This window comes from Ornithodoros turicata, chromosome 1 (genome assembly GCF_037126465.1).
Source record: "Ornithodoros turicata isolate Travis chromosome 1, ASM3712646v1, whole genome shotgun sequence".
In the NCBI taxonomy this organism is placed as follows: Eukaryota; Metazoa; Arthropoda; class Arachnida; order Ixodida; family Argasidae; genus Ornithodoros; species Ornithodoros turicata.
In genome coordinates this window covers 64,991,612-65,014,620 of record NC_088201.1, presented here as the reverse complement: position 1 = coordinate 65,014,620, position 23,009 = coordinate 64,991,612, and the positions used below count along the sequence as shown (strand labels likewise).

The 23,009-nt window shown below is 47.3% G+C and overlaps 1 protein-coding gene across 1 annotated transcript; it reads left to right on the top strand.

Annotated features, from left to right (window-relative positions):
- The first annotated feature begins 1,177 nt into the window (after positions 1-1,177).
- On the top strand, positions 1,178-15,217 carry LOC135399836 (uncharacterized). The gene is made up of 3 exons (XM_064631577.1): positions 1,178-1,373; positions 8,489-8,700; positions 14,774-15,217. Exons 1-3 carry the CDS (start codon positions 1,361-1,363, stop codon positions 15,023-15,025), a joined length of 477 nt encoding a protein of 158 aa, XP_064487647.1. The 5' UTR covers positions 1,178-1,360; the 3' UTR covers positions 15,026-15,217.
- Positions 15,218-23,009: the final 7,792 nt, after the last annotated feature.

Here is a 23,009-nt window from a genome sequence, read left to right as displayed (position 1 = left end):
GATCGTATGAACTAATAGTCCTGCCGGCCGGCTCACGGAAACATGTTTGCCGACCCGTGCCCGGCCCGGCCCGTGGTGCTGACGTACTTTGTCGGCCCGGGCTTAGGCCGGCTCGGAGCACACAGCAAATAAGATGCACGGCCCAGGCCGTGCATGGGCCGTGCAGGGCTCTAGCAACGCCCATTCCGATTTTCTATGCGTCTATTACCTCCTTTGATGTAAGATGCAATTGAAAATTCTGGCATCCGAGGCTCATGCGCACCGTTGGTGTTGGATGTGTTAATAGCTTACAACGTTGTCTACGAAGCAGGCCACAGGCTGGTTCTCCAATGGGTTCCGGCCCATTGCGGTGTCGAAGGGAACGAACAGGCCGACAGAGCCGCAGAAGCAGCTCTCTCGTCTCGGAGACGGACGCGTATTGCGCTGCTGAGAGGAGATCGTCGTTCCGTCCTTCGGCGCCTTGTGACTCCTCTGGCTTCCCGCCAAAGGACCGCTGACATTCTTCCCCCGGCCATGTTGAGCAGAGTTGATCCAGCTCTCGCTTTCCGCATGCCTCGACATACCTGTCGTCAAGATGCCGCATTAGTTCATCGAATGCGCCTCGATGTGGCTTTTACAGCGCAGTGGCGTTACCGTTTGAGGCAAGTTGACCCTCCCCAATGCAGTCACTGCGGTGCTGTAGAAGATCTAGAGCACACTCTTCTCCATTGCCCACACTTCAACCTTCCCGAGCCGTACTCTCCGGATCCCTTAACGAGCTGGACTCTCGCCCCCTCTCCCTCACAAAATTGCTTGGTCCCTGGCCACATCCAGCCCACCAACGCTCTGCCCTCAAAGCTCTCTTCACCTTTCTGGATACCATAGGACTTCGATCCATATTGTGAAGGGGCTCATTATTTCATTCCCCGCATCACCACCAGCAATGGGGTAGAGTATCGCCCCTGGCGATGAAACTCCCCAGTCATCGTCTCGAAATAAAGTTGTTGTTGTTGATGTAAGACTTGAAACGCAAGTGACACCTTGATGCGTGTAACCATTCCTCCGGCATGACTTGGGACGAAGTGTCACAACCCCTTTAATCTCCGTTGAAATTTGATTAGGGAAAACTAAGTTTGGGGGGTGAAACCCATTCGGTTGATAAGATATAGTCGGCACACCCTCAAAGCGCAGCCTTCGTTTTCCGGTGCACGCAGTCCGGCGCTATTCCTCGTGCACTACGCAGGATTTCTGAGCAGATAAGAGTGGGCCGGGCGTATTGCGATAAAATTTTATTGCTTGTCTGGTTCAAGGAGCCATTTGCGTGATCCAAAGCCAGTTGCTGTGGGTGCTTGTAATACGTACACCCCACTTGTTGAAAAGGATGGCGTACCAGTGTAAGTACTATTGTTCCTTGAACCCTAACACCTGGTTTCGAATACAAATCGCTTTCGTCTATAGCTTTCGTCTCTTCTATTTTTGTGTTGGCACTCGTTGCTTCCTCAGTATGCGCGCAATCGAGATTATCGTGAATATTATTTTCGGGTTATTCAAGGAACGTCTACGCCTTGTTGTTCCGTGGCCGTGCTCAGTAGCCTGCTCAAGGGTGTGGTACTGGTACAGGAACTGTTTTCAGCCAGGAGGCGTAGTAAAGGGATTTTCGGAGATAACCGAGCTGTGAAGATGTCGTTATGTATTTCCACCCCTCTTACTTTCTTCGCTGTCGCAAGCAAATAGTGGTGTACAGTTGGAGGTGGGAAGCAGGCTTGTACAAGATGACTCACAAAACTGAGTATTTAAGTTACGTACCGGGCAAATAACGTAACTGAGTAGGGTACTAAATACGGGCCCAGGAAAGAAAAAAAAAGTTCCCGGAAGAAATGTCCTATGGAAAAAATGTCCCCCGAGGAACTCTTTTGGTACGCGTGGACTTGTTGACATCGAACGTCGACTTTTTTACTATAGGACAGTGTGAATATTCAAAATTTTATAATACCGAAGCGAGTAATCGCATATATTTATTCGATTTCCGAATCAAATACGGAATTCAATGTTCGAATTGATGTTTCTTCCAAACCGAACGTATTCGAAAAGTCCTGAAGCTGCACACGTAAAGGCCGGCACAGGGAGGGCATATACAACAAAGTGAGCGCTACTTCATAATCTGATCCCTATGCGTATCTGACGCATACATGCTGTGTATCTGGCAAAATGGCGTATAGATGTAGGCTAGCTAATGAATGAGTTATCCTTGCGCTAGTAAAGTCAAACCAAATCAAAGCTGGTGGATGAACAGCATAATGTAAAATCCTGAGTCTTGGCACACAGAGGGACGATCCTCGTGTCGTCTCTGTGTGCCCAGACTCAGGCTTTTACATTATGATGCTGTGTATGTTTATATCCCAACATATGTTGTATATGTATCCGGTACAGTTATTCGACGAGTCGTTTAATTTATTCGTATTCAATTCGGTTTAAAAATGACTATTACACATAGGCTTTCCTTGCTAGGGGGGTCACTGCGGCTGACCTGGGTCATTTTGGGTACACTTACTTCGTTGTTTCTTGCAATAAAGCGGCCTGTACAGTCAAGGGGCTCCCGAGGCGCAGCCGTGACTCCGATAGACACATTTAAATACATTTTTGTGCTTCATTGCTTTTTTCTTCCGCATTTTATTTTCCTTTTTACCTATCACCCTGCACATCGACCCGAACGCTCTTAAAAAAAGATGGTGGTGGTGATGGCGATGGGACTGCTTGTCGTAGTCGGCCACGCTCAGGCGGGAACCGTCACTGCTATCGCGCGCGCGCGGGGGGGGGGGGGGGTATGGTGCGTCGTGGGGCGACTTTACAGGGAACTGTGCCGACATTTGTCTTCAAAGGTCTGAGGAAAACACCTGGCAGTACAAGCCGGCGCCCGGATTCGAACCCGGCTTCCCTCCCAGCGTCGGCCTTCAAAAAAGAACCACATCACATAGCACGGTCCTAGCTTTACCGAAAGACATCGTTCTCTCCTGATTTGCCGAAGCTGGGCTACGTACGCCTTTTCGTGACACTTTACACTTGTGTTAATTGTCACAGAAAGAGCTTTTTTTCGTATTAGCGCCATGTAGCAACTGTAGCTATAACCGGCGTACAGACGTGGACTGCAGGAAGGCGGGTGACGGGGGGGTTAGTACGCGTCCTGGGCAGTCTTCTGGGGCAACTGTGCCAACATTCGTCTGGAAAGTCTGCCGGAAAACCCAGGGAAAACCTCAGACAGCACAGCCTTTTCTTGGATGCGAACCCGCGTCACCTCCCAGTCTCGGCGTGGAAGGCTATCATCCTAACCGCTACTCCACGCGAGCTGGTACAGAGAAAGGTACGTCCCGCTCTTCCCTGAAACCAGAAAGGGTAGCTGTATCATCAGGCTTAAAATCTACAGTCGCAAAATCCCCGCGTTCTGATTGCACGGCAGTCAGTGTGGTGTCACATAGGACATACTTCTTCAGGAAACAAAATAAGGATATCCCAGCCACGTGTGCATGTGCCCTCTCTCGCTACGGCTTTTGGAACGGGTTTTCTATACTGGCTGATTGGGGTCTCAATGGTTTACCTGCGTACCCTTCTGGACAACACATCGCCTCATGCATGCTTCCAAACCCGAGGCCCTGCACGCTACCCCTATCCAAGAGGGACGTGGGTGTCCCGAATAACTCAGACGCTGAAGCATATGCACAGCACAAAGCTCATTGCTGAGACAAAAGAGAATCTTTCCCTCGACCTCCGTGTCACGCAGAGAGAAGTATCTTCAAAGTAACTCTGAAGATGAGTAGACGTTATTGAAAAAAGTATTTAAGTTGGAGAACTAAATGGGCTGACCTTTGAAAGTATTTGAAAGATACCAAGTTACTCAATACTCAAGTTACTGTACAAAACTCGTTAAGACATGTACAAGATACTCCAAAAATATTTATAATAAGATATTAAATACCAACGGTAGAATGTAATTAAGATGGGGTAAATACATCAAAATCAGAGTATATAGTTGAGATTGAGTAGCAAATACCTTCAAACAGTATTTTAAAATATACAATTAAGACACTGTATCATACCCGTACTCGTGAATGCCATCTCACGGTCTAAACCAGGGAAAGGTAACGGAATCTTTTTCGTTTCCGTTACTGGCCCTTATTTGTTTCTGTTTCAGTTTCGGTTACCACCATTGTTGCTTTCGTTTCCGTTACGTTCCGCTTCGGTTTTCGGTACCGCCCCACCTCCAGCTTTTTATTTTCCTTCTTTCTTTTCTGACCGTGACAAAACTTAATCCCTCGCCGTTCTGAAGTCTATTTTGAGGACTTCAGAGATACATGCATACAAGAGACAACGTTTGTTCAAAATACACATATAGGTACGTGATTTCTGTGAACAGCTAATATGAACATGGTTTCCAGGAATGTTACTCACGCTTGCAACTTCCAGGTCACCATAAGCGTATAAGCTTCTTCTATTTACTGTATACTACTTACTTATATGCTCCAGTTTGATAGTTCATTTTAATTTTAGCACTTCAGTTAATTTTAGTTTGCTTCATTGAGGTTTATTTCACAAATTTATCTACTTGACATGGCGAAGAATTCGGGTCCTGCGGTACCCGAATTATTACCGTAAATTATTGTCGTTTCCGTTTCTGTTTCAGGTATTCTAACTGTGCGATATCAGTTTCCGATTCTGTTACCGTTACCGGCTAGATTTCCGGTATAATAACGTTTCTGTTATCGTTTCTGTTACCTTTCCCTGGTCTAAACATTTGGTCGTAGCAGCAATTTCAAAATGCTCATTCGAAAACTTCCCTCTCTTTCAGATGGCAACTTACAGCACATAGGGACGGAGGATAAAATAGGAGGAATGCACGCGCTTGTCTGCTTGCTTGTCTGCTGCTAACTTGCTCTTCAAACTCGGAGATGTTGCCATCTGATCGTACACACCAGCTTGCTTGCCTCCTGTTCCTATGTTCCCCCCTCTCTTTCTCTCGAAGACGTTGCTCACAATTCTGAACAGCTCTACAGGTGCGCTGGAAGGCACCGCGTTATATTCTAAAAAGGGCAAGACAGTCGGCAGTGGTCACTGGCTAACCCTGCAAGTCCCGGCTGTATGACATGAGTCGCCATACACCGCGCCCCCAATAGACCATAAAGAGGTACAGTGCAGCAGGACAAAAGTTTACGGAACCCGCTCCCCGCGCATGCCTTCCTCAGAGTGACACTTGCTGCGAATAGTACCGTACGGACTTGCAGACACGGGACTGGGTTACCTAGGCACATGTATGTTAGTCCGTACGGTCCCATTCGCTGCTAGCGTGTCACTCTGAGGAAGGAACGCGCCGGAGCGTGTTCCGTAACTTTTGTCCAGCACTGTACCATAATCTGCCAAGTAGAGGTGCCCCAGAGCAAAAGCGAGCTTGAGGGCCAGAACTCGGTGCCAATTAACAGATAGGGCCACTGAATGCCTTCCAAGCTATTCAATGACTGTGACTCAGGCACGGGTAACAAAACCCCGAGTAACCCTGGAATAGTACACCTGCCACAAGTACTGCATAACCAGCGTTACCAAGTCTGGTCCGGAGTCTGGTTGTCCCTCCAAGTGGACCCTGAGTTATCCTGGAATAGTACATGCCACAAGACCACTAAATGGAGGCGTAGGGAAAGGTCAGTGTCGGGGTGAAAACGAAATAACTGTGGAAATTCGCTCCTAGAATGAAAAGACGAGGCAAAGAAAGGTTGGCAGGAGGATCCAAAGAAGTACAGCAACAACAACTTTATGATGAGGAATGGGGAGTTTCATCTCCAGGGGCGATACTCCACTCAAACCTCTACCCGAGAAACGTCATCATGACGTTGGTAGACAGACTGAAACCGAAACAAATCTGAAGGGGAGGGCTGGGTTCCACGAATGGACACTTGTTCGCTGCCTCCTATTGAAAGAAAAGTAGGACCGGAGGTCGCGTCCCTTTCAGGGATTATCGTAATCCCCTCAAGACCGTGGCTTTCAGGCGCGACCTTGTTCGCCTCTAGCTTCGAGCGTAGAGTTCAACTCTACCAAATTGGTGGCGCTGTCGTACACTATGACGTCATTTGTTTACAAACAGGGAGAAGTCTAATAGACTTCTCCTTGTTTGTAGCAAATACCAATTGTAGCAAATACCACAAAATGGCATTTTAAATTGAATACAAATACATCCGAGGAAAAATTACTGAGTAAGACACCAAAACACCGAGAGTGGTATTTATAACACTGTATTTTAAATACATTACTCTAAATACGTGCCAGTCTGACTCTGGTGGGAAGGCCGCTCCTGTTCACGGATCTCTGAGGCTTTTGGGGAAAAGTAGACCAGCTCGCGTGGCATAGTGGTTGGAATTACTCATTTCCACGCCGCGACTGGGAGGTGACACTGGTTCGAATCCCAGCACCGGCTATGCTGTCTCAGGTTTCCCCGGATTTTACGGCAGACTTTCCAGACGGATGTCGGCAAGGTTCTCCCTGAAGTCGGCCCAGGACGCATAGTAACCCCCCTGTCCCCCATTCCTTACTGCTGTCCTCTCTCCATCTGTCAACGTCTGTACGCCGCTCATAGCCACAGTTGCTTCACTGCGCTAACACGAAAATAAATAAAAATTAAATTTAAAAAAGTAGAAGAGGGCCCAGCCCCGAATATATGCAGCTATAAATTGCCATATCAGGGCAGAATTTAGAAAACCTATCTGGTTTGGGTGTGCGAACAAGCGGTGCAGTGCAGTGCGGTGCGGTGCGGTGCGGTGCGGTGCACAAGGGTTCGTCACTGCGCTGGCCCAGAACACTATATCAACTATATACAGTTTTTTTTTGTTAAAAATTGTTTTTTTTTGTGGAAATTTTGTTATCCGTTACATATTTTTCTTAAAGCTGTGAGAGCAGCACTGATGCCATTTTTGCGGGCGGGTTGCGCGGCCAGGCGGCCGTCCTGTGGCTAAGATCATTTAACTACTGGGGGCTTAATCGCTTCATCGTCGTTACGGTCGTTACAAGATAACGAGTGGCGGGAAATTCAAAAAGGTGGGCACGTGACACATTGCGCGTGACGTGTACCACGGCCTTCACGTATCGCGCGAAGAGCGCCGTGCACGTGTTTTATCACGTGCCCACCTTTTTAGATTTCCCGCCCGCCTTTTTGAATTTCCCGCCACTCGTTAGCTTGTAACGACCGTAACAACGATGAAGCGATTAAGCCCCCTGGACGGCTAATTAACTAAAATTCATTTATTAACTTGTTATTTAGATGTTTTCGCGAAGATGCGAGACAGCAGAATAGACCTCTCCCTGTTTGTAAACAAATGACGTCATAGTGTTCGACAGCGCCACCAATTTGGTAGAGTTGAACTACGCTGTAAGCTAGGGGCGAACAAGGTCGTGCCCGAAAGCCGCGGTCTTGAGGGGGTTACGATGGTCCCTGAAAGGGACGCGACCTTCGGTCCTACTTTTCTTTCAATAGGAGGCAGCGAACAAGTGCCCATTTGTGGAACCCAGCCCCTCCCCTTCCGATTTGTTTCGGTTTCAGTCTGTCTACCAACGTCATGATGACGTTTCTGGGGTAGATCTCTATTGGAGGCGAATATTATTTGAATCCACACTGTTTCTCAAAAATCCTAAAACGAGCACGTGCTTTGAGATATCAGTCGCCAAACTTTGGTATGCAAATGAGGCGAAAGCAGAACTACGCACCTCTCGAGCGCTTCGCCTTTTCCCTCGTTTTGCGCTCGAGAAGTGTGTAGTTCTGGATTCGCCTCATTTGCGTACCAAGGTTTGGCGATTTAGAAGGGGCGTTCAAGTGAAACAGGGACTTTTGTGACTTTGAGACTTCGACTTTGAGAACCTGACAGTAATAAACACTGTTGATGGTCACATCACAGGCCTAAAAATCCACATGAATGTGGTCACTTTCGTCTGGAACGATAGCACTGGGCTCCGAGCCACCTAGACCAGGATCGTCTTGCACTGATGTACGACCTTCTTAAAACCCTTTGCAAAATACGTATGCTGGTTAGGATGTTTAATATAACCAAGTAAACTTGTGTAGTACAAGTTCAATACAGTTCAAATATAACGTATGCTTTACTGTGGTTATGTTTTACTTACTAAGTCGCATCGTCGTACCGTGCTTGAAATCGTAGGTGGATTTCGCTTGATTTTACGTCTTCATTCGGAAGAAATTTCAGTGCAACGCGCTGTTCCACGTACCTTGTCGCATGGTTGTCGGCCATCTTGTTTAACACGTGACTGGCGTTGCCCGGCGACATTGACACACCATGTCGTAACTACGCATATCTAGAGCTCAAACCATGTTTTGCGCAGTGGCGACTGCGTACACGGGGACCTGGGACCATGGGACTCTGGGGCCCAAAAAGTTCTTGGGTAACCTATGAACTGCATAACGTCCCAGTTCCGCCTCGTATGACGAATAAAATTTGCGTTCAACCGTAATCCTTTCTTGCAGCTACAGGATATCGGCGCCTATGCGAATGGGTGCATACATCTGGTGGACACGTGCCCGAAACTGCTGTACCAGGCGGGGTGGACTCTGGCGAGCCGATATACATCGGACGAGCAGAGCACGATGGAGCCGTTATCCCGGGCAAAATAGTACCGTCGCATAACGTATGCTACGTTGCGCAGGATGGTCAGGAGCATGCTCACCATACTTACCAGGTAGGTACGGACAGTCCCTCCTGAACGTACACGAGGAAACAGTTTGCGAATTGTTTATTACGCACTTTCAAAGTACCGGCCTCGGTGGATCAGCTGGTAACTAATGGTACTTTCTGATCTCAAAGTTGTGGTTTCGAACCCGGCCGTGGACGCCAGCATCTTGGTGGTATAGTACAAGTTGCTTAGGCACGCCGTCCCGGGGTATGATGTCCTGGGGTCAACGATTTTCGGAAGAGAATCTAACGGTGAATTCCACTAATCGATCTGGGGAGCGGTCTCTTTTCTGTCTTTTGTTGTCGTCTTGTCTTTTGCTGCTGCTGCTGCTTTTTTTTTTTTTTTGTCGATCCGGAGGGGATTCGTTTGTTTCCATGGGTCGTTCCAGATCAACCACTGTCGTCGGTACGCGCTGAGCGCTCTTTCTTTCTTTCTTTCTTTCTTTCTCCATCGAGAAACCTCGGATTCGATGGGAACTCGAACAGAGCAGCATACCATCACTTCCGCATTTTACGGGGCAAATAAGCAACAGTCAGCGTTTTGCAGACCTGAGTTTGTCGGATGCACGCAACGACTTCCGCCAAGCTCTTAGCTAGAGGGCGAATGTTTCTCGCGGGTGGATTCGGATTGGATCCCTCCCTGCCAGATTTTCTTGCTCTGCAGCGGGTACAAGTGCTCTCACCACACGGACGAATGGAATTCGCCATGAGGGTAAACAAGGCCAACTTGATGCCTCCTCCTTCATTCTTCGCTATACGTAATACACCGAATCCACGCGTTACCGAATCCCCGGAGACGATCTATAGCACGGAAAGCGACTATGATTGGCTGCCTGGTTGGCTGATGGCACGTAGTTTCCACGGCTATAGCCGCTAGAAGCATTGTTGTGATTGGAGGGAATATTAGAGAGTTTCATGGCGAATTCCAGTGGTCGATCTGGAGCGAGCATCCGAATCCCGCTACAGAGTAACAAAATGCCGTGTCAAACTGCCGTTACTTGCGTGTTACTTAAATGCGTGTTACTTAAATGCGTGTTACTTGCCGTGTCAAACTAGGGAATCAACGTCTGACTGTTGTGAGTGTGTATGTTGCACCAAGTGTTCATATCCCGGAGCGTCAAATGCAAGCCTTTTTCATGTCCCTGCCTTCACCTTTCATCGTTTGCGGAGACTTCAATTCCCATAATGTGTTGTGGGGAAGTATCCATTCAGATTCAAGAGGTCGGTGCATTGAGAGTTGTCTCGAGGAAGCCGGGGCAATAAGTCTAAACTACGGGTCCCCTACCTTTTTCCGTGGGCCATCATATCAAAGCTGTCTTGATGTCACCTTCTGTTCCGGAAGTCAAGCGCATTACGTGCACTGGATGACGAACGCTGATGCCATGGGCAGCGACCACTTGCCAGTTTTGATATCTCATTCGCTCACAGTTAGACGACACCGTAGGGTGCGAGTAGTGGACTGGAATATGTTCAGTGCGCAAGCAGAGATTACTGTTGGATGTACCACCGACGTGGAAAGCTTTCAGGCACAGATGTCGGCAACTCTTCACCACTCATCGAAACTTATCTCTGCTCCGAAACTTCACTCGTCGGTTGATGCGGAGTATGAGCGTCTTCGTGCTCTCCGTCGACGTGCAGAGAGGCGGTTCCGCAGATCTGGAAACCTTCAAGACTACCGTGAGGCCTGCAGGATGAAAACTGTCATTTGTCGTCACTTAGCCATGTTATCACGCAGAACTTGGAAGTCTTTTTGCGAATCCCTTGATCCGCACGCAACCACGGGGCGTGTCTGGCATCTGGTAAAGTCCTTAGGATCGCCTGTGTCTCAGTCTTTCCCGTTTCGGGCGTTGTCCTTACATCAGGGCATCTCGGAAATCGCTGCCGGCGAAGAATTCTGCCAGATGCTGCTCAAGCCGTCAGCAGCTGCTTCCTCTCGCCAGTACTAGCTCGCAACCGAGGCAGCTCTCCAGGCCGTAGACCTTACGAGAAGTGCAGCTTATCCCATCCTGGACACTGATTTCAACGCTCAGGAGTTACAAACAGCGATCCGGTCGTCTCGCCAGGGGACAGCGCCAGGGCAGGACGGAATAACATACCATGCGGTGGCACGTCTTGACCAAGTAGCCTTTTGTGTCCTTTTGCAGATAATTAACAACCTCTGGAGCTGGCTTTGCGCCTGAGTCTTGGAAGATGTCTCAAGCTGTGCCTGTTCAGAAGCCTGGGAAGCCTCCGCATGCGGTTGACTCTTTTCATCCCATAAGTCCCACCAGCTGCCTGTGCAAAATTATGGAGCGCCTTGTATTTAATCGAATTGAGTGGTTCTTGGAGTTTCGCAACTGCCTTCCCCGGGCTATGGCTGGTTTTAGCAGAGCACGATGGACTGTGTTGACCTCGTCTCATCAGTTGAGGAAGAGCGTGAGCAAGGAAGGATTACTGCGGCCGTGCTTCTTGATATCAAGAGGGCATACGACTCTGCTAGCCACGCTCATGTCTTGCATGGGTTGTTCTCGCTGGGAATAATGGGCAGAGCGCTACGATGGATTGCCAGCTACCTTAGTGAACGAGCGGTCTTCTTGCGTACCAGCGAAGGAGACACACAGAAGTTCAGAGTGGTTTCTGGCGTTCCTCAGGGGGTGTGCTTAGCCCCGCACTTTTCAACGCCTTGTTGGCTGCCCTCCCATCTCTTTTACCGCGGGGAGTACACATTAGCATCTATGCGGATGCTATATGTCTATGGTCATCCGGTAAGCAGTGGCCAGCGCTGTGCTCGCGTCTGCAGAATGCTCTCGACATAGTTGCTGACTTTCTGACTCAGAGGGGAATGGAAAAGACTGTGTGGTTACCTTTCACAAGAAGACGTCTTCAGGACTTTCATCTTCAAGTCAACGGGCAACGCCTGCGAAGAGTCACTCATCATCGCTTTTTAGGGATCGTCGTTGACAGATCGCTGTCCTGGTCTGCAGAAGTACGGCACATCAAGGAGAAGACTGACTCTACTGTTAATGTAATGCGATACATCAGCGGCACCCGGTGGGGAGCGTCGTCCAAAGCTATGCTGACTCTACATCGCTCCCTGATTCGCCGACTATTGGCGTATCATGTCCCGATTTTACATGGCTTGTGTAGCACTACAGAGTCTGTCCTCGAGAGTGTACTGGCCAAAAGCGTCTAGGTATGCTTAGGTGTCCACGCATCCACATCAAACAAGCTGGCGATTGCTGGGGCCAGGGAACCATCGCTGGCAGCCCTTCGGATGCAAGAGTCGCTTCGGAATTTCGCCCGTTGGTCTACGCGGCATAATCGCCACTACCTAGTTCAGGCCATGCATCAGAGGTCGTGCTCCTCCTACTCACAAGCTCTCCAACCGTACCGTGGTACTATACCCCGACATAGGAAGGGAGGCGGCTCAAGTCACCGCTTCCTCTCTGGAGTATGGCGATCCCGAGGGTGAGGCTGACTGTTCCGAATCTCTCTGTGAAGAAATATGTACCTATCTGGGTCCAGCGGCAGCTGACTGCCGACTTAATACATAACATCCAAGACCGAGTGGTAGTATACACAGATGGCTCCACTACAACGACTGGATCGACGAGTGCCTTCGTCATACCTGCCTGTGATGTTGAAAGTGGAGTGCGTTTGTCCCATGCGACATCGTCGACAGCAGCTGAACTGTACGCTCTGCTCATGGCTATGGAATATATAGCGTCGGCTCATTCACGGACCAAGTGGGTTATTATCTCGGATTCCCAGGCTGCTCTGCAGTCCCTTGTTTCTGCAGGAACTACCAGTGCTGGCAACCCTGTAGTTGCTGATGTTGTAAAACTACACGCAGAAGCGGTGGCTGCTGGACACGACATGTTCTTTCAATGGATTCCAGGACACTGCGGCATACCTGGGCATGATGCGGCTGATGCTGCGGCACGCAGAGCACATCAGAAGCGTGCGTCACGACTCATATATTTCACCAAGTCCGACGCTAGGGCCATGTTGACTGCTTTGTGTCGCCAACTGGCTGAGGCACAGTGGCTCTCTGGCGGGGCTCGCGTCTCGCTGCTACACCGCGTTGACCCGGAGCTTGCCTCTACTTTCCCGACATCGTTTCCTAGGCCGTTTGCGTCACTTTACCGCCGGCTCCGCCTCAACGTGCCCTACAGCCGACGTCTTCTTCACAAGCTTGGAAAGGCGGATTCACCCAACTGTGGCACCTGTGGGACTGTTGAGGACACTGAACATATCTTATTATCCTGTCCACGGTATCAGCAGCACAGACAATCTCTACAAGCTTCCTTAGCTCGGCTGGATGGCAGACCATTTGATGTCGTTAAGGTTCTGGGCCCTTGGACACCCGACCATCAGTTTCACGCCATGCAGGCGTTTGTGCGATTTTGCGCAGACTCCAAGTTGGTGGACACAGTGTGTGTGGACAGTCTGTGTGAGTGACTGACTGAGAGTCTTTGTCACTCATTAGTTTTATTGTAGATAGCCATTTGTGTTTTCCTAAGTGATCTGGAGTAGCCGGCTCTCGTAATGAGTGCCTATTTCTCCGTTTTTTTTTTCTTTTCTTATCAACTCAACTCAACTCAGTAACAAAATCCTGCGCGGAGGAGGGACCCAAACTTACCAGGGAAAAACAATCCCGCTCCGGCCAAGAACCGCGTGCGGAGGCGTTGAGCGCATCCGGCAAACTCGACGCGTCCAACGTTCGCTGTTGTTCGAGCTCGGCGCATTGCAAGACACGGCAGTGACGACAGTGCTCTTTTGGAGCTCCGACTGAATCCGAGGTTTCCCGGCAAAGCTAAAAGGAGTGGCGGAGCAAGCTGATCTGAAACGAACCAGCGAAAGACGCGTTCTCGCGTTCTTGCAGTAAAGTACAATTCTTTTTTCCGTCGGGGAGGAAAAAGAAGAAAAAAAAAAAAAGAACGCGCAGGCCGCTCCAAATCGGCCAGTGGAATTTGCCAATCGGAAGATACACCGAATAGCGGTTCCGACAACACTATAAGCCAATATCGCGGAGGCTTTGAAGTGGTGTAGTTGGTATTTCATGATCGGGAACACAGCCCAGCAGCAAGGCGAATACACACATAAGGAACACAACGGTACAACTGCGTACTCTGAACTAACACGTTTTAATATCAACATGTTTAAATAGCGTGAATTTGTCGTGTGACGAATTCAATCTCTCCCTATTATTTTTTTTTTTGTCAACATCAACATCAACGTTTAAATAGACAAAAAAGTAAGTTTTTTTTTTTTTTTTAAGAAAGGCATGTAGACAGGAAAAGGTTGCCTTGCATTGCTGAAGGCTGACGTCAGCTTACTTTTTTGTCTACTTATACGTGTTGTCATTAAAACATGTTAGTTTTGCAAGAGAGAACTGATGTTCTGAGGCTGGAACAACATAGAAGGGACAATCACATACAAGGCCTTCAGTGACTTCCATCTTTCATCATGTTAGTTTTTTTTTTCAACTAACTGTGGCTAAGCGGTCTGGGGTAGCCTGTCTGACTTCGTCGTGACTTACGTCCCCATCCCCCCCGCCTCTATCACATCAACATCACATCACATCACATGTTAGTTGGGTGTACGCAGTTGTGCCGTTGTGTTCCTTGTGTGTATTCGTCTTGCTGCTGCGCTGTGTTCCTGATCGCCAATCGCGCTATTCATTTGACATGGCTGAAATCACGTTGCTGAACCTTTATTTTACAACCATTTATCGTGTGGCTTGGAGTGATTCGAATGTACTAAAGCTCTAAAGAATACCTTACGTCGGCGAACAGACCATCTTTAGTCCACATGGCGTTCGCCAAGCGCTCCCACACCGTGGAAGCCGCTGTTTAGAGGCAGATGGCGATTACAAAGCGCACGAAGGAAGCTATTTTTATATCCGGGTGACGTAAGATATGCGTGCGAACTTTGATGCCTGTACTGGTTATGGCAAGTCAGATCACACAACTAAGCGACCGCTATTTCTATGTTTTGTTGCCGAACATCGAACACATTGCTCCGATTGTAAGGTAGCCTTCAATTGCACACCTACGTTGAGGGTCTCCATCACTCATGCCAGTACTTTCCTGCATTAGGTCCTGGTATCGTTGGACGACAGCCAGTTCGACTGGATCCCAGGGGCCGACGGCAAACTTCCATCAGGCGCAGTTCAGGGCGGTGTCAACGGAGACGGAGAACCGCTCTACATTGGCAGAACTGAGCACAACGAAACGCTCACCATTGGCAAAGTTCAATGTTCGCACGGCGTGCTTTACATTCCTTATGGAGGAGCGGAGATACCATTCAGCGAGTACGAGGTCCTTGTTTGCCGCGCTGTTAACTTTTAAGCGTAAATGTAAAACGCAAGAAACCGAACGAACGTTAGCACTCTTGGTAGTTGATGTAGGCAAGCAGACACAGGGTCGGGGTCTCGTGGAAAGTCATTGGTTCCACTACTGGGCACCATGACATGAAATGACATGCATGATTGTTGTTGTTTGACATGAAACATGGCATAAAATGACGTTATTCCAGCCAGAGTGCAATGAGTTACGTGAATAATTACTTCGGGAAAGTGTAATGGCTTTTTATGTATTACGAACGACATTACAAATCCGTCATAATCTGGATGAACAAAGTAAGAGAAGGCAAGCTAGCTGGTGTGTAGATAAAACGGACAAAATTTCATTGAGCCTGAAGAACAATCCCCGCAATCCCCGAATTGTTCCGAGCCATTCCTTCTCAGCTTCTTTTACGGCAGGAACTTTATACGTAGATGGGCTATAGCGGATGCGAAATACAACATTTCCTTGAGCCTGAGAAACAACAAAGGACACGGACAAAACTGAACTAGACGCAGACTCACAAACCAGCAATGAATACGGTTCAATGCTGGTTTGAGAGTCTGTTTATAGCTTGTTTTGTACATGTCCTTTGTTGTTTCTCAGGCTGAAGGAAATGTTGTATTTTTCATCCGCTATAGCCCATCTACGTATAAAGTTCCTGTTGCCGTAAAAGAAGCTGAGAAGGAATGGCACCTCCCTTGCTTCACCTAATGCAATGTTACTCAAACTTTTCCAGTACGTGACCCCTTTTAGTAATACCACACCTACCATGATCCCCACCTTAATAATCCTTCTGAAAAGTTACTTTTTTCAATGATGCAGATACATTTACATTTTAAAAGACATTAACCACAGCAGAGAGAGCTACCAAAAATGCTTAATGTTTTGTAGCAAGGTTTGATTTAATCCTGTATTTTAATGAGAAGGATGTATTTGCTTTCTTGATACAAGCAAATCAATACGTGGGTCTATGTGGCTAAAGGCACATCACATGTCTGCTTCAGCATCCAACCTGTTTCTGGAGTTTGATTTGATTACCAGGAGAGTCGAGAAACCACTTTCACAGACGTAAGCTGATGAGAAAGGAAGGATAATTTTCAGGGCCAATTTGCTGGTCTTGGGGCAAGTGGAAAGCATTTTGGTTCAGCAGTTTGAGTTGCTGAACTGTTGTTATTCCTGGAACTCCTCTTTGGCTGCGGTCTTGTTGATGAGTTCCAAGAACTCCTCTTGTATATCATCAGGAAGGTCGTAAACAGTGCATCGGCCTCCATGTGCAAGGTGATTCACGAACCATGTCATTTGGGGTTTATAGGAAAACGGTGGAACGGAAAAATATGCAGTCAACGGCTTCCGGGAGGCAATTAAATTTGCCATCTTCAAAAAATACTTTTATCGAACTTCATTTGCAATAAATGGAAATTTCTGAATTGAACTATGAAATGTGCATAGTCAACATAACGTTTTTTTTTATAGAATCAGGAAGTCCGTGGCGAACTTAGTCGAATACACCGGAAGCCGAAATCTGTAATGCTACAGCAAGTGCAAAAAAAAAAAAAGTGAAAATCGGCTTTTTCTGACGCACGTATTTCAACGGCGCACGAAATCGGCCCCCAAAGATGCGATGAGAGGAGGACATGCCCCTGCCCAGATAATAGACAGAACACACACACAAAAAAAAAGAAGAGGAAAGGGAAAGGAAGACACATCGCGATAATAATCTGAGGCTACATGGATTGTCATTGGTACAGGGCAGGGGCATGTCCTCCTCTCATCGCTTCTTTACGGCCGATTTCGTGCGCCGTTAAAATACGCGCGTCAGAAAAAGCCGATTTTAACTTTTTTTTTTTTTTTGCGCTCGTTGTAGATTACAGATTTCGGCTTCCGGCGTATGCGACTAAGTTTGCCACGGGCTTCCTGATTCTGTGAAAAAAAAAAAGCCGTATGTTGACTAGGCAAATTTCAGAGTTCAATTCAGAAATTTCAATTTATTGCAATTGAAATTCGACAAAAGTATTTTTTGAAGATGGCAAACTTAATTGCCGCACGGGAGCCGTTTCTTATAAACCCCAAATGACATGGTTCGTGAATCACCCTGTATACAGGGTGTTTGCTCTAACGAAATTATATTTAAAGCGAGCGATAAAAGAAAAGCAAGTGGTACTTTTCTGCTACTTGAGTAAGAAACAGGTACTGCTTCACTAGTAGCACCTGTTTCTTAGTCAAGTAGCTGAAAAGTAGCGCTGGTTTCTGTTTTATCGCTCGCTTTAAATTAAATTTCAGGACACGTTAGAGGAAACACCCTCTATACAGGGTGTCCCAGAAAACGTGTCATTGAATTATAATAAAAAAACTACACCACCTAGAGTCATGCGGTCAATGGCATTTGTTCTTACTGGGTTTTTGCCACCTCCTCGTGTGAATGTCGTGTAACGTAAATTTAATTATGTAAATTTTTGCGAGCTTAAGTCGTAAATTTGCCTAGTAAAGGTAACTTTTTTACCCCACCAATGTGAAGAGCGTGTCTAATTTAGTCAAATAAATGATAATTGACTGGGATATCCAGAAGCTATCCCATCGGAAAAAATAGCCGAACATCATGCTCTACGGAGGTCGCACAGAATAGCGCACGATGAATTTTTCAGCGCAATCTTTGTCAGTCCGACGAAAGGAGGTTGGAAACTTAGCCCTCCCCGACATCGCAGAAAGAGATAAAACAGGCACGGCTTATCACGTCCGACTTTCGCTGGGATAATGCTTTCCCTCTCCCAATTTTAGGAAATGTTACTTTTTCTACTATCACTCTGTGGGCTGGCTTCGGAACCTCCTTTCGTCGCACTGCGAGCGATTGCGCTCAAAAAGTCATCGCGCGCTATGGTCCGGTGCTCCGAAAAGCATAATATTCGGCTATTTTTTCCGATGGGATAGCTCGTGAGTATCACTGTGAATTATCACGAATCTGAGTGAATTCGGCACGCTTTTCATATTGGTGGGGTAAAAAAGTGACCTTTACTTCGCTAATTTCTGAGTTCAGTTCGCAAATATTTACATAATTAAACTTGGAGTACATGACATTCACATTAGGAGGTGGCAAAAACCTAATAAGAACAAATGCTGTTGACCGCATGGTTCTAGGTGGCGTAGTTTTTTTATTATAATTCAATGACACGTTTTCTGGGACACCCTGTATATATATGCTTTTTTTTAAATTCCATGTTAGCGCCGCGAAGCAACTGTGGCTATGAGCGGCGTACAGACGTGGACAGAGGACAGCAGGAAGGAGTGGGGGAGAGGGGTCAGTATGCGTCCTGGGCCGACTTCAGGGGGAACTGTGCCGACATTCGTCTGGAAAGTCTTCGGAAAACCCAGGGCAAACCTCAGACAGCACAGTCAGTGACAGGATTCGAACCCGTGTCACCTCCCAGTCTCGGTGTGGAAAGCGATCATCTTAACCACTATGCCACGGGAGCTGGTATATACAGGGTGTCCACGCTAAGTATGAACATATTTTGAAAAAAAAAATATATAACACTTTTCCCAAGATGAAATGAATTGCAATATAGCATATGCTGAAGGGCACTTCCTAGGAGGGCATTGGCAAAGTCCAAAGGCAATGTCTCAATTAATTTTCGTTAATTAACTTTTTAATGATAAAAGCTGCAAAGTTGTCCCAATGAGAACATCTGTTCCTTTCGGTCACCTGATATCGTAGCCGTTTTCAGAACAAAAATCCGTTCGATAGATCGCCCGCAAAAAATTCGTGAAGGAACGCCATTTTTTTCTTTAGTTTGTTCATTGCGCTTCTTAGAAGACGCGTATTTCCTTCATCCCCAACGGGAGAGGGGGAAGGAGCACAGTGCCGCCTCATGCGTCGAAGATGAGCTTTAACTTGCGGAAACAAAACAAAAACAAATGTATCGGGTTACTCTATCGAAAGTGGCCTTATCTTGGGTTGCATTTTCTGTTTCCTTTTAGTCTTTTTCCAGGACGCGAGAGGCGATAGTGTGCTCTTTCTCCCTCTCACATTGGGGGTGAAAGAAAGACGCGTCTTCTAAGAAGCGCAATGAACAAAATAAAGAAAAAAATGGTGTTCCTTCACGAATTTTTTGCGGGCGATCTATCGATTGATTTTTGTTCTGAAAACGGCTACGATATCAGGTGACCGAAAGGAACAGATGTTCTCATTGGGACAACTTTGTAGCTTTTCTAATTAAAAAGTTAATTAATGAAAGTTAATTAAGACATTGCCTTTGGACTTTGCTAATGCCCTGCTAGAGGTGCCCTTCAGCATATGCTATATTGCAATTGATTTCATCTTGGAAAAAGTGTTATATATCTTTTTAAAAAATCTGTTCACACTTAGCGTGGACACCCTGTATATGCTTATACGACTCTTAAAGGAGTACAGAGGGCCGTCCAAAAAGTTTTCAGGTTAAGACGTCTGATGAAAGTGTGTGTGTCACACACACACACACACACACACACACACACACACACACACACACACACACACACACACACACACACACACACACACACACACACACACACACACACACACACACACACACACACACACACACACACACACACACACACACACACACACACACACACACACACACACACACACACACACACACACACACACACACACACACACACACACACACACACACACACACACACACACACACACACACACACACACACACACACACACACACACACACACACACACACACACACACACACACACACACACACACACACACACACACACACACACACACACACACACACACACACACACACACACACACACACACACACACACACACACACACACACACACACACACACACACACACACACACACACACACACACACACACACACACACACACACACACACACACACACACACACACACACACACACACACACACACACACACACACACACACACACACACACACACACACACACACACACACACACACACACACACACACACCGCTTCTCTTAGTATGGTTTTGTCCAGCACCGTACTAAAAGTGCTGACGTCATCCCTGACGTCAGCACTATGAATAATAAATAGTGCATAATTAGCCATGGCACGTTTACATTCGTGCACTTTGTTTGCGTTGTATACCTTTCCCTCACCCAAGCAACAACACCAGACGAGAATACAGAAAAATAAATCACATCAGGTTTAATTAAACATATCAATTCGAAATACATAGAGTTATCACAGATTTATACAATTCCAGACTGAAGGGCATCGTGATGACTACACAGAAATTAGGAAGATTCACTTAAGTTCCATTTCTCTCCTAGAGCTACACGTACACCTAGTGATTAGACGTTTGCATTTATTCAGTGAGTGGCAATTATAGGTAAATTGCAACGAAACATGGCATCGTTGGTGCACAGCTGATTCCTGCTAACACTCACGCTATCATGGCCGCTCGTCCCATGACGAAATTTTTTTTCGCAGGGCCAGCAACAGGGGATGCATTGTATTTATCTGTTGGCACACGGGGTTCTTGGTCTACAGCTCCGAGATGTGAACGTCGTTTCCAAAAAGTGCACCAACTCAGTATTACAATGCACGGACACAACGCACGGATACAAAGATCCACGGATAAACATGCCCACTGAGACACATGCGCAAAAGGAGCAGGACACGGAAATGTACTCGGGTGGTAGATGATTTCGTATATGTGCACGGGCAGGGCAACAGAAAGTTTTTTCTACATTGAAATTATGAATAACCTATTAGTACACAGACAAGCCACGCCCGTGTTGTAAAGTTTTTGTGTTTACGACCGTACCTCTACTGTCAACACCCAGGATCGCTCGCGCCTCTTGCTGGTGGCTTTGCCGATGGGTCTGATTTGGTATTTTCGCTTGTTTACGCTACCAGTTTAGATATACCTTGCAACTAATGCAAGATGCGGCGGAAGAAAAACGATAACCCGCCCCTTCCCCTTTCCTTCTCACTCTTATTTCAGATACGCTGCCGTTATCAGCAGACGCTTGGAAAAGGAAGGAAAAGTGCAAAGGCAGGTGCATGGCCTCCTCGCATCGCTTCTTTCGGAGACAGCGCGGCCGGCAATATGCGCGCCTCGAAACGATGGTTTCCGCTTTTTTGCTTTCCGGCTATTACCATTGTAGTAGTGAACGTATATTGCAATAGAATGGGGTAAATCTGACATGCGCTTCCTGTTTCTGTAAAAAAAAAAAAAAAAGGAAAAAGAAAAGGAAAGAAACGTGAGGTTGACTTGGTAAATTTCCCAGTTCAATTGGGAAAGGGGTTTCAATTGGGTGAAGCACCCTGTATATACTCAAAAACGTATACCCTCCCCCTTGGAAGCTCGGCACCCCCCACCCCTCAGAGGCCGATTTTTGGGGAAATCACTGCACAAAGCACCTTCCATGTGACGCGGACGGCGATAGCGCTGTGGTATAGCTAGGATTCCGGGTGTTCGGGCTTATTCTAAAAAAAAAAAAAAAAAAAAAATCTGAAATCAAACATACGCCGACAAAATTCAAAGCAATTCGGATTTATCGGAAAAACTCCGCTTTTGAGTGTTCCAGTAACCGAGAGCGGAGTAGGAAAAGCCATGCCCTGATGACTGGATGATGGGAACCCATCTATGAAACAGATACTACTACTACTACGTTCGGCATCGGCCCACAATCTACTTGGCTATTTGTTTCGTCCGAAAAGTGCCTAGATATTAAATAAACAGATTTTAAAGATCAGCGTTGCGTCCGCAGCTGCGGAGGCTCTGGTGCCAACGAGATCAGCGTGACGTCACTCCCTAACGGGAGGAGTGAGAGGGCCTCGCTCAAAGAGGAAAGGCGCCGTCTAGACGCCCGCACGGCCGCGGCATCCCTTTTCTCAAGGCCGTGCTCTGATTGGCGATGTAGGGTACGACGTTTCCGCCTTTTTCCAGAGAGGGAATTCCGGAATACCCTCAACATCCGGCGTCTACTTGGAATGTATTCTGTCGAATAGCAGTCAATCTACGCCACTATTTCTGCGTGGGATTTTCGATACAGTGCTGGTCAATGAGGAATAGAATGACACCGTAGTTTCGAAATTGACTGCAACGGATGCCACAGTCCCTTTAACAGTGCCCGAAGCATACATGCAGTGCGAGTAAAATCTGCGCTTGTCTAAAGGCAGCTTGACATTGGAATCGCTGAATAGGGCACCCTATTTGGTGATCCTACTCGACATAAGGGCATTTTGAGGTCACTTCGGCCATTTCCCAGATCTATACTTGGGAAAACATCCAGCGCCTAGGGTTTTCCTTTCTTTGTGCTGCACCCTGCTCCACAAAGTGGACAAGGGAGCACAGACGACGTACAAATTATCTCTTTAAAAGCACAGCTACTGGTTGCAACGCACAGTAAAATGGGACGCAAACAAGAGCTGCCTTCGATGCTGGACGTTTTCGCGAGGTAGCTTCTTATTCTTTTTGTGAATATGGTGTTTCACACTTTATCGCCGAATTTCGGATAACAGGGAGTTCTAGTACAAGGAGTGTTCAAGTCAAACTGGGACTTTTCATTTTTTTGCAAAAGTAAAATGAACTTACAGGCGAGAAATTAGTTTTATTTTTCAACGTAATCTCCAGCTGTACTAATGCACTTGTCCCAGCGTTTCACGAGGGCTTGGATGCCAGCAGCGTAGATATCCTTACCGGCGCGTAGCAGCCATGCATGATCGGACCGCATTCTTGACCTAGTCGTCGCAGCTGAAGTGGCGGCCTCCAGGGAACGCCTTCAGTGGCCCGAAGAGATGGAAATCGCTGGGGGCGAGGTCTGGACTGTAAGGGGGATGTGGCAGCAGCTCCCAGCCAAGTTCCTGTAAGGTGCGTGTCGTGAGATGCGCGGTATGCGGGCGTGCATTGTCCTGTAGGAGGAGGACTCCTTTGGTGATGAGGGCCGCCCGCTTTTGCTTCAGCGCCTTATG

Coding starts and splice junctions, on each gene's coding strand:
- LOC135399836 (XM_064631577.1), top strand. Junction 8,701..14,773: donor ATGCTCACCATACTTACCAG/GTAGGTACGGAC, acceptor TTCCTGCATTAG/GTCCTGGTATCGTTGGACGA.